Source organism: Pleurodeles waltl, chromosome 7, assembly GCF_031143425.1.
Source record: "Pleurodeles waltl isolate 20211129_DDA chromosome 7, aPleWal1.hap1.20221129, whole genome shotgun sequence".
Lineage (NCBI taxonomy): Eukaryota > Metazoa > Chordata > Amphibia > Caudata > Salamandridae > Pleurodeles > Pleurodeles waltl.
In genome coordinates, this window is record NC_090446.1 from 580,411,314 (window position 1) to 580,423,329 (window position 12,016).

General features: G+C 41.8%; 1 protein-coding gene across 2 annotated transcripts in view; it reads left to right on the top strand.

The window, feature by feature from the left end:
- Positions 1-12,016, top strand: part of RUSF1 (RUS family member 1) — a 140,288-nt gene that overhangs the window by 23,483 nt on the left and 104,789 nt on the right. For both annotated transcript variants that reach the window (XM_069244398.1, XM_069244399.1), the window contains exons 2-3: positions 4,738-4,889; positions 10,853-10,930. In XM_069244398.1, the coding sequence (XP_069100499.1) occupies positions 4,738-4,889; positions 10,853-10,930 (230 nt within the window). The remainder of the gene's footprint in view (positions 1-4,737; positions 4,890-10,852; positions 10,931-12,016) is intronic.

A 12,016-nucleotide genomic window follows, 5' to 3' on the forward strand; every position in this document is an offset into this window, starting at 1 on the left:
CCCCTTCCTCTTAAAATCTTTGTTAAGACCTTCTGCCCTCAGTCCCACTCTCTTCGCCAAATAGGCCCCTCCTTCCCCAGGCCTCACCGATAAGTCCTTATAGCTTCCCATTGTTTTCCTGTGTGGCTGACGAAACTGTCATCCTCCGTGATGAAGGAAGAGATACCTGTAATCAAGAAAAACCTTTAAGGATTGTCTTAGTCATTGCCAGGTGGATGCACTCAAACGTCCTAAGGCTGAGCTCTGTCTGAAAATATGGAGGTCATGGTCCTTGGTGTTCCTTAGAATCTGTGGAAAGACGACTAATGGCCCAATTGCTTGGGCTATCTCAAGTGGGTTTGGTCTGCCTAGGATTTCGGCATTATGTTTGACTCTTGCATTTCCTTCTAAGAGCATATCAACGTGATGTTGTCCACCTGCTTCTATTTTTTCAGGGTCCTATAGTGCCAATGTCCACTCAGCACTCGGGTCCTGTAGGGCTTGTGTCAACTCGGCACTAGTACACCTGTATAGGTAGCAGTGCTCTTCATAAAACTGATAACATAACATTTCTTCCTTACTGGTCTGTTGCAATGCTCTGTACCTTGGCCTTCCAAAGCATTTCTTTTGCAGTTTTTGCTGTGTACAGAGTGCAGGATTCTAAGTTTTGTAAGATGCCCTGACTTCTCACCCACTGTGTTTTTTTGTATTGGCTACCTAATGTTAAACAATCACACTTTAAATTCCCCTCTAACGTTTAATACTGCCTATCTTCATCCACATTGTATTTACCAGGAAAATGGCCTGACATGTTCTGCAGTCTTTCCTTGCGAACCTCATTGTATTATCCAGTGTGCTTGCACTGGAGAGCATAATTTTTCTTTCCTGACTAATGAAGCCTGGATTTATCTTTTGTATTCTTTAAGGTCAATTGACAAGTACTATTGCTTTGGTAAGACATTCAAAATGTGTTTGTCTAATCTCTTCCATCTAATTTCTCTACCTCTTGTTCTCATTTGCTCTCATCCATTTCTTTGTCTTGGGGGCAGTGCAAGGACCCCTGTACCAGGGTAGCAGTTGAACACTATAAGGAGTGTTTATTCATTCTTCACCCATTCAGTCATTCACCTTAGGCTTGCCTCGAACCTTGTATGACAAATGGAACGATGATCGCATCCTCAGAGTTCATGTCCTCTAACTAGTTTAGCTAGTATTGCCCCCGGCCCGTTGTCCTGGACCTGGGTCTTGCACCCTTGGCAGATTCTGGAGCATTGCACACCCTTCAATAGGGATTGAGATTCTCCACACTGGAGGCTTGTGTGTACTTTGACCGGGCTTGAGTCTTTGTGACAAATCTCTTGAGCAATACCTACTCTCTCTACTCTTACTCTAACTACTACTTGATGGTTTGACTTTTTTAGCTCCCATTCACTCGCTTCTGGGTATGGAGGTTTGGCTTGTACTTGGTCCACTACTTCAACACTCTCTCATTTGAATGTGCCACTAAATGTAGTTTTCATGTTAGGTGCTAATGTATTTACGAATTCATACTGCATCAAACTGTCCAGTATGATGGTCAAAGATATGTAGCAGGTTTCAAAATACTCTGCCTTTGGAGTTTGGTGGACTAGATGCATCTTTAAATCACTTATTTCAGTCCCTTGTTATTGACCTTTAGCAATGTAAACGTGCATGTGTTGGCTTGCTTGCTAATCCTGTAATGAAATGTGCCAATGGACTTGCTTGGGTTTTGTTTCTCTTAGTAAAAAAATCTCTTGTAGGCCTTGTCCTCTTATGGTCTTCAGTAGGTGGTAAGAGTGATGACTGCAGCATTGTTTTCTGCTCCATCACCGATATATAGCAGCATAAGGATATTTAGTGTGTACCCTCTCTGTAGGGTGCTGACAAAGCTGCTGGAGCTTGTCCAAAGGTGCCTTTCCACTGTGTTGTAACGCTCACACTTTAAAATTCTCCATGTTTGCCTTTCAGGTTGGTGAACTCTTTTTCAACAAAGCCAGTTTCGTATAGATGAGCAGCATTTGCTGACATCACCTAGGATCTTTCCAAAGCCCTGTTCAGGGATGTGTAGTTGTCCCAGCGGAGACACAGTATGGCTATCTCTATGTTGTAGGTTTATTAGGTCTTTGTCAATCACAGGTCTCAAGTTGACTTTGATTACTGTGAGGAGAGAGCTCAAGTGGCACCACGGTTTTGCATAGATCTAATGGAGGGCATGCCAATTTGCAACGTGCCTAATTGTGTCTCAGTCCTGGAAATTCTGCACTGTTGCATCTAAATCTGGAATATAGCATACTTTCTCATGGGGAAAGGTTTTGTGAAAATCATTCTAAAACATGGAAATGAATATATATGGTTGTGACAAGATGATTTTAATAGTGATTGAGCAGTTAAGTGACACTAATGTTGGGAGTAAACTTTGCCCACAGGCTGGCTCTGTACTTCCTTTTTCTCTTGTTTAGATGTACTGAAGAAGTCTATTTCCAGCCCAGGCTGGGGGTAGGCAGCAATGCCTCCTACCTAGACTTCCAGCTATATCCTTTAAGAGTGATTCCTTCACACAACCAGGGCACACAATATGTTCCTTAGAAGATGCACAACATATACTGGTAGGAAGATTACGTCCTAGCAACCATTAGTGGAGTAGATATTTATACTCCATCAGAACACAGGATGGTCTCAAAGGTATTGAGCAGTTTTTTTCATTTATCCAATCACCACACTGTGTAGTTGCAGAATGAATGATATTAGACATATCCAAAAATCTTAAGCTTTAAACATCTTTTTACAGCATCAAACTATAACTAAAGGGGTTAAGTATGCACCATCATGCATAAATCTGTGTCCTAGGTCGAAAGTAAATAGCTTTGGGTGAGAGCTCTGCAAACCACACATCACTTAAAATCTTCCGATGACACTACATAGATGAGATACTCCTGATCTTTCAAGGTAAAAGAAATCTGCTCCAGGATTGTATATATACATTTTTATAGCCCTTTCAATATTCTACATTTCTGCTGCACATGTGTAATTGCTTAACTTGCAATTGTAAGCATTCGCAAAGACTTCATACCAGGTTATTCAGAAAACTGTCAACTCTGCCTTGCATTCAACAAACTGTAATCTAAAACATCAATTACAAATGTACTGAAAACATGACCGCAAGTTTTAAAACAAATGCAGTAACAAAGGTTTTTAAATTAAGGCATGAAAATGTACCAACACATTTCTTCATTTGGGTTTTTCCTCACAAAGTCATAGATACTGCATTTACGTCAGATTGACAAGATGGAACAAAATTGGATGCGCTCCAAAGAAGACCCAAGACAAACAGTTTTCTGACTGATTTACACAGTGGACAACATTACATGCGCCAGGCCCTTGAAAAATCTGACACCTCAGAAATAACCCATAGTTATTACATATTGTGCTGATCAATCAATAGCTTTCAAGAGGTCCATTAACGTAAGGTGCAAACGATTCCCATTTCAGGTAAAGACAAACTCATTAATCCTATAAAAAATCAGTGAAACAAAAATATTTGTACATATGCGATCATTATTCTTCTTGTATGGGTGACATGTAAAACAATTTCAACCACAGCTCTCAAAATAAACAAATGTAATTACAGTAGCACCTTTTGATTGTGTACTTGTAAAACTAATCTGCACGATCTATTTTTGAGCCAAACAAAACCAAGATACAGGAGCATTACTGCATTATTTAGAAGGCAGACCTCAAATTTCCACAAGTCAATCACCACGTGGTTGCATACGACACCATAGAGAAAATTCCATAGAAATCTTGAGGAGGACATTTCTAATTATTATTATGCCAAAGAGAAAACAAATGGATCACCTGACTTGAAACATGATTTAAAAATGACAGTGTTGTACTGTATTGAGTCATGTAGGCATCCTAGCAAGACTAGTCTCTACAGTTTGTGTTATTGCAGTAAGCTCTGTCAGACTAGATGAAGAATGCCCACTTGTACCTGCCAATGAATCTTTCTGTTCTTTCTTGTCAGTTTCTGATTGTTTGAACCTATTACTTCATTGAATCATGATCAGAATGATACCCTGTTCCTGGCCTTGCAAGCAGCACCTTAGATTTTGTGTACGCCCTCTGTTAAGTTATCTCAAATTATACTGTGCACATTCATTACTCAAAACTCTTAAGATGACTCACCAGTCTTTTGATGCTACTTGGATCACCCTCTCTTTTTAAGCACTTCTTAGAATTGCTCAGACACCTTTTGCTGCGCAGGTATGGTACAACATTTAGTTTACAATACTACCTAGAAACATAATCATACGGTGGCATATGTGTCTCTTCTGTTGCATTTATTTATAAAGTTAAATTGAGCTTTGTGTGATTGGGATTTCAGAGTTTGCCTGTCTCTGTTATCTCGCTCTACCAGTTGCTTCCTTCCTAACCTTACTGTGGGAAAGGAATAATGAGTGTGGAGAGACCGTTTCCATGTTAAGATGTACATTTAGGTGCCTATATATTGGGTCCTGAATTTGAGAGAGCACTAAACAGATTGATAACTTAATAGTTGAATAAAAAGATATATAAAAAAGCAAGGACAGCATTCCGACAGTGGCTGCATCATACCTATAGGTATGATGCATTTTGCTGTCACTGATCAAGTCACAGATTACTGCCTCTGCATTACTCCTCTTCACTGAAGATTCTGTCATTTTTTGGTCATTGGCAATTCTTTACTGCCCTTTTTAGGAGCAATGATGGAGTTTGGAGAGGATCTAATCTGCACAGAGCGGTATGGATCCCGTTTTATGCAGGGATATGTTGAGGACCCAAATGGGCAGCTGCGGTGTGTTAAAGAACGATCAGATGAACGATACCAGTCTCTCCGAGACTTCTTCACAGTGAGTATTAATGTTGAGCAATGTATTGTACCCTATGGATTATATAACCAGTGTTATTACTCCTGAATTATTAGTAGTCATTTCAACTTTATTGGATGAAAAAGTGTTGGGGCAGACACGCTGTACTGAAGCATTTGAAATGAAACAGATAGTTCTGCAACAGATGCTAAATGATCAGATTTTCAAACAGTTTAGACAATGTATAAAAATGTGGTGGGGGCTCATCTTGCTTCTCTGAATGGCCTTGCGAGATCACACACATTCCCCATTGCTTTGATGGATTAGACTGTTAAGTCTGAGCCATAAAACACTCCAAGTTTCCTATCATCATTTCACCAGTCACTGGATTTGGTATGTTAAGGTTTACTCATAAAGAGACCATTCAGGGCAAATCAAATACATTATTTTAGTTCTTAAATATGTGGACTGGATTTAACTGGTGGCACTGTAAACAAGTCGGGGAATGTGAGGAGAAATTGGAATGCATAGAAGGAAATTGACATTTCAGGGCACAAAAAGATGCCAGTGGATGGGTACTAGTCTGGGCTTTGTCCAGAGCAGTCAAGGTTGTGTCCAGCCATGGCTTACATATTCCAGCGCAGTGACTCAGAAGAAAGCAGTTGTCATAATCTTGCTCACAGTTGGTTATTCCGAAGTGACATAAAGAATGAATTGAGCAGTTATCTGGTAAAAGAATTCTATTTATTTGCTATTGAACACATTTGATTTTCCACTCTCCCACTTCATTAACAATAAAATATGTATACATTCTACTGAGACGTCTACAGTGTAGGCGGTGGTGTAAGGAAGCTTGAGCGTCCCTCCTGCACAGTACATGGAGGGGCCCACTACCCGGAGTCAATCAGGAACTCTCAGGCTAGGGTACTGTGCTGAAGCCCTGGAGCTTTGGGGGCCCCCAAACTGTGGGGATTGCAGGGACTAATGCTACGCCACTGATTTTAAGACAACATCCCAAGACCAGACCTCATGGAATACCGAGGAAGAAAAAAAAGCCACATAGGACCAAACACAACACTCTCTTGAAGAAAAATTCAAACTGGCATGGAGACTAAGTTTATATGTCCGGATTTCAATTGGTGTCTAAAATCCCTATGCTCCCTATGGTTTATATGTTTGATTAGTCTACACACTGAGTCTCGGTCACGTAAGTGACTTATGTTTGGTTTTGTGTAGAAGGAGACTGTTGCCTTATTCTGTGCAATGCATGCAGGTTCCGGCTGATTCTTTATAGTACGACAAGTCTATCTCACTCTTTACATTGTGGTTGAGCTAAACTCATCAGCAGTATGACCCGAAGGGACCTCCACCTCGCTCCTTATAGTATATTTGACTATGGCTTCCAGATGGCCTTTAGTTTCTAGAAGCACAGATGGAGAAATGGGAGGTTTCGTTGACTAGCTGCTTAGATGCCTTCGCCATCTTCAAGGCTTCCAGTTCGGTTCTAGGCATTAGTGAACCAGTACCTAAATTCTAGACTGATTTTGTACACTAATGCACACCTCTACATCGACAACTGCCTGTCTCTGTAGTCATTTTCTTTACATTAGCACCACATCTCGCATAACTCTGGCCTCTGCAGAATACGAGGCTGCGTTGTTGGCAAAGGCCAAAAGGGTGCTACGTGTCTGGCTCCTCCAGTAGCCTCCAGTAATTCAGACTAAGAGGGGCAAAGTGTTGATACCTCAAGGAAGGAGCCACATTGGAGGGAAGGTGGGGAGCAGTCCGTTCCATTAAACCCACCCTTCTACCTGATAAATCCGCACACAGAACCAGCCCCTTGAAGGGGTATGAGGAGAAATCAGTGGATCAGGTACTGGGGTTAGCTCAGAAGATCTAGAATTTTGGAAAAGCTCAGTTTACACGAAAAGTTTTCCTCTGCTTTTAAATTTGAATGGTGTGTGTAAATAAGACAAGTTATCTTGGCCGGACATTCCAGGGTGTAGGTCCAAATATAAAGGTGGAAAGGCCCCAAAGTTCTTCTTTTAATTAGTCTTGTTAGGCCAAGGAGTTGCCATGCAAAATGTGTACATTCTTGCTGATTGAAATGTTAGTACACAAGGTATGGGTCTTTGTTTGGTTGTTGTAGTTAATCTACCCACTTTGCTGTTCAACACACATAACTATTTAATAATTTTCGGGGCAGGCCAGAGTAAGACATATTACAGTGATCACTTTGTAATAATCCAGGGCTCTGATTTGGGAGCTGCCATGCTTAAGTTGTGCTTGAGCTGATGTTTATGCCTTCACCGTGTGACCATGGGTTCAACCAAGAGCCGTTGAATACACATAATATTGAGATTGCATACTGCAGTACAAGGCTAAGTAACCCACCCACTTGGGTTAGACTGGAGAAAACCATAGCTGTCGTATCCGAGCTTTTCACTGGTGAAAGTGATAAGAAAGCTTCAAGGGTTTTGTCAATAAGAATGCGGCCTGCATTTAATGTGATCCCCAACTGTCTGCTTTAAACAGTGTCGGGAGGCTTAAAGTTGAGTTCTTGGTACTGTTTGAAGCAGCTATCTGTGAATCACAATAAATACAACCCACATTCTCGCTACCCATAACCCTTGAAGCCGTTTGTTCCAACAGGTGTGTCACTAGTTGTTTGTCTTCTGCCTGCGTCGGAAGATGAAGAATATATATGTGTGTGTGCCTGTAGGTAAATTAACAAAAAGAAGAGGAAAACGCCTTCTTGGACACCAGATTGTTATAAGCCCACAAGGGAGCAATTATCTCCACGATTCACCTATTGCATTTGGTGTTTTGCAACCATTTCCTTGTTAAAGTCGCCAAACCAAAAACATAATTTATCTAACCCAAATCGGTGCTCCACCTGGCCCGATTCAGCCAACAAGCCCATCTTTGCCTGCCCATTGTATTTCTACTTCATCTTATGCTCCTGGATGACCAGATATGCTGATTCAGTGCCACAAAAAAGGTCAGTGTGTCAAAAAACTGGAGGTCAGCGACACACATCGCTCTGTATGAAGCTAGAGCTCCTTTCAGGAACTTTTCAATCACTCCACCCAAAAAATAATATGTAGAATAAGGACTAATGGTTCCTCTATGCCTCTGGGTCCGATCTAGTTTACTTCCAAACAGGGGTGCTACTACGTATGGAATATCACTTTAAACTACTTTCAGTATAGGCAGTTGACCTATCGTGTGCATGCTGAAGGGAATTAGGAGGTCGGACAGTTCTGGATGATAGTGGGGGTGCAGCTACAGGACCGGGACCCATAGAGTGAATTATCTTCACAACTAGGTCTACTGAAACAGGTCGGAAAGCCATGAAGGAGCATGAAACAGTAGCTTTTACAATATAGTGCTGGATTTTGAGAGGATTGATGTGGTAAGTAAGATGGCTCTGTTCCAAAGTAATCACTTCTAGGCAAATCACATCTAGGCCCACAGAAAGGTCTTCTGGGACTGGCAACATAAATGAAGGAGGTTATGAGTAACTTTCATCTCGTATTCTGAAGATCCCTGGTCTCGCTGTATAGGTTTATGATAGTGAACCAGTGTGCCATCTTGCTCTTTATGTCCACTGGCTTTGTGTGGAGCAGCATAGGAATGGCAAGCCATCCAATACGTATGCCCGAGGACGAAGGTTGCAGTATGGGTAGGGACACTTCTAGAAATACTGAGATGAGCCTTCTGGATGAATCCGGTGGCTCCAATTCGTGTAGCAGACCTATTGGGGTAAACTACTAAAGAACCTGCTGGGCTGTCACCATAGAACCTTTCTTCCAAGTTACAAAATGGGGTCAACGAACTGGCAGGGTCTTAGAAATGTTACAAACACAATCATTCCTTGTCCACATACGTGTGAAGCAGTCTCGGCCCCCTTCCTACAAGTGCCCACCCCTATGTACCACTGCATCTGTCCACCCTATGCTTCCATATATCTTGGCAACTTAAAGGAAAATTGGTCCATGCCGACACCTTCTATGGTCTCTAGCACACATGAAGGAAATCCCCATAGGGGTGGCTTATGAGGTCTTCAGCCTGTAGCTCTGTAGTATAGCTGCAAAGCTGTGCTGGGCAGGAACATTGTTTTCCAGTACCATCCTCTACATGTCACGAGGCTACCTTCCGGTGACTGCAGATCTTCATTTCAGAAGTTGCTGAATCAGACGCCATACCAAAGAAACCTTTCCAATCGCGTTTCCATGTTAGAACTCCTGAGTCCAGATAACGACCAGTTCTTCAAACTCAAGCTAGATATATTTACTAGTTAAGGAACTGAAAATGCATTCACGTTTTTGAGCATTTCAGTATGAGAGACGGCAAAGAATTAAATCAAAATTGAATTCATTTTAAGCCACACACTACAAATCGATCAATTAATATATACTTGTACAACAATTAAGTGGGATGGTTGGACTCAAGATACTTGTAAAATGTCTGGAGTTCTTTCTTAGTATACTTAGCACATGCTGCAGGGCAGAGCAAACTGGTAAAGTAATCCATAATTAGCCGGAGTTAGCGCAGGGAGTCAGCCGAATTTCCCCGTGTTCGTAGAGGAAGTGCTTATCACTCCACTGGAGCATTCTGCCCTGGTGTAGTTTCTGCTGACGGAATGACCTCCAGATCAATATCCCGATAACAGCATTACTTCAACACACATAGCGGAGGTAATTCCATCAATAAGTTCTTCACCACTGGAAACTTCTTCAATGGAGAATTAATACTTCAGCCACCAAACAAATATTTTTTGTTACAGTCAATTCTAGATCAAACATTTCAGGGGGAACATTTACATATGTGTATGAATTTACTGGGCTCAAGAAAAAATTATTGGTGCTCAAATTAAGTAAGGCGAAATAACACTCCCAGAAAGTGTAGGCCCATTTAGCATGTTATAATACCCTTGGTATTGGGCTTTACACAGGTAGGACCTGTTTCTGTGTACCCAACTAAAAACAGGAGTAAGCACAATAGGCACCACACTGACGGATGACATACTGGCATGTTTTACACAATGACTTGGTTAGAGTTTTTAACCTGGTCGCAAATCAAAACTGATTAGTGTTATTAAGGTCAGTAAAATTCCCTAGTTTCGAGAGGTAGGGTTTCTCTGATATAAACCAGCTCGGGCTACTTGTTAAATGACGTCTGCTATAAGAACTGCTGTACATTTTGTATATGGGAGACTGCACTGGGTACAAAACTCATCTTGCACACAGATGCTTTGAAAGTCCATGATATTGCTTGAACTGGGACTGAAAACCAGGCAATTATTTTGCAGAACTGTCATGATGAGGGTTTCTTTCTGGGTCTGCAGTTGGGATTCAATCTTATGATCTATATACAGTGTTGTTGTTTATGAAATGAACAGTTTGTTGGAACTGTATATTTTTTTAACTTCCTGGATCCTATTGAGCAATATATTGGATTTTAAAAGTACGTAGTTGTCTTATTCCTTAATTGAAGACTGGAACATATGTTCGCATACAATATCTAAATAATTCCTCTAGGAGCATTTTTAAGTGAGACATCTTGTATGGAACAGCATGTAAATGAGCTTGAACTGCTGAGAGAAAACTCTGTTTTTCTGGGATACTTCTAACATAGCTACTGGATACTTTATGTAATGGCAATTTATTCTGCTGCCAGGGCATGGTTATTGGACATCAGAGATTTTTTTCCATTTGGTGACTGTTGCCTGGGTAACTGCCTCTGGAAGAACAAGCCCCATTGGGGCACCATCTTTAAAAGGGCTGGACTCTTTGTCAGTGTGTGTCACATGTGTTTCTGTTACGCCTGCAACTGGATGGTACATTTACCATTCCTACAGTGGGATTCTTAAGGTCTCTAAAATACAGTTCTCTTGAATATACATGTGCATGTTTTAGATAACAGGTGTTTCCCTTGATACACTCACTGAAGGATCTCCCCAGACATGCTTAAACTAAACCTATTGCATTTTCTTTTCACAGTCCATTTTCTTGCCTCAGGGTTACCCTGAGAGTGTTAGTGAGGACTACCTTTCCTACCAGATCTGGGACACAGTGCAGGTGAGTGGAAATTATATCCTTAATTTGGTGCAGTCATTGAATGGGTGGGAATGTTGATGTTGGTGAGGACAATGAGGGACTGGGGGCAACTGTGGGGCCAAGCAGTGTGGTTAATGGAAAAGTCAAGAGCAATATTGAGATGAGGGCACCATGGGGGACTTGTGATCACTGAAGTGGGGGGGGGGGCAGTCTCTGGGAGGGCCTGGGTATGGAAGTGAAAAATCAATAAGGAGGTTAAGGGCACTGAAAAGGGTGAGAACTTGGATGTGGACACTGATGGAAGTGAGGACAAGAAGGGGGCCTTGAACACTGTTTTGATGTGTTCACAGAAGGCAAGGGCACTTAGGGGTGAGTGCATTGAGGGAAAATGTGTTCACAGGAGATGCAGTCACTGAGTGGGTGCTTAATATGGGCTGTGATAACGGTACTTGGTGCTGAGTGAATTTGAGGGCTAGAATATTGAGGAAAGGAAAGGCACTGTGGTGGCAAAGACACTGAGCCGGTTAATGGGAAAATCATTAGGAAAATGAAGGTCCTACAGAGCGAGAGAAGACGAAGGGAACACTGTGGCTTGAGGCAGAAGTGAAGGGTAGAATGAACTGTAAATGCCTTTCAACTGGTCAGGATGTGGTGAACCACTGATAATTGTGTAGGGAAGAAATTAATTATTGCAGCCACTGTATAATAAAGGTTCCTTGAAACCTCCTCACAAAGGAAAATAGAAGGACCATTGAGACACCTTAATACGGGAAAAGAGGTAACTGAGAAGGAATGGAGCATCTAAACCACTCTTGGCCTCATTATGATTTTGTGTATCTCCCACAGAGTGTTAACTCGGGGGAGGATGGGATGAAATTCTTCTCAGGGTCATTTTAGTAGGCTCTTGATTCCAGGCCCCATATTTCCAGGTGTGGAGACAGATGGTTTGGTTTCGTTGGGTACTGGTGCACAACCAGTGAAACTGCTGCAGGGATAGGGGTAAGGGCTTCAGTCATGGACACATCATGGCAATGTCTGACCCCTGAAGTGCTGTAGGTGGAGTATGCATGCTCCACTGGCCTACATTTACACTGCCCTGATCCCCCA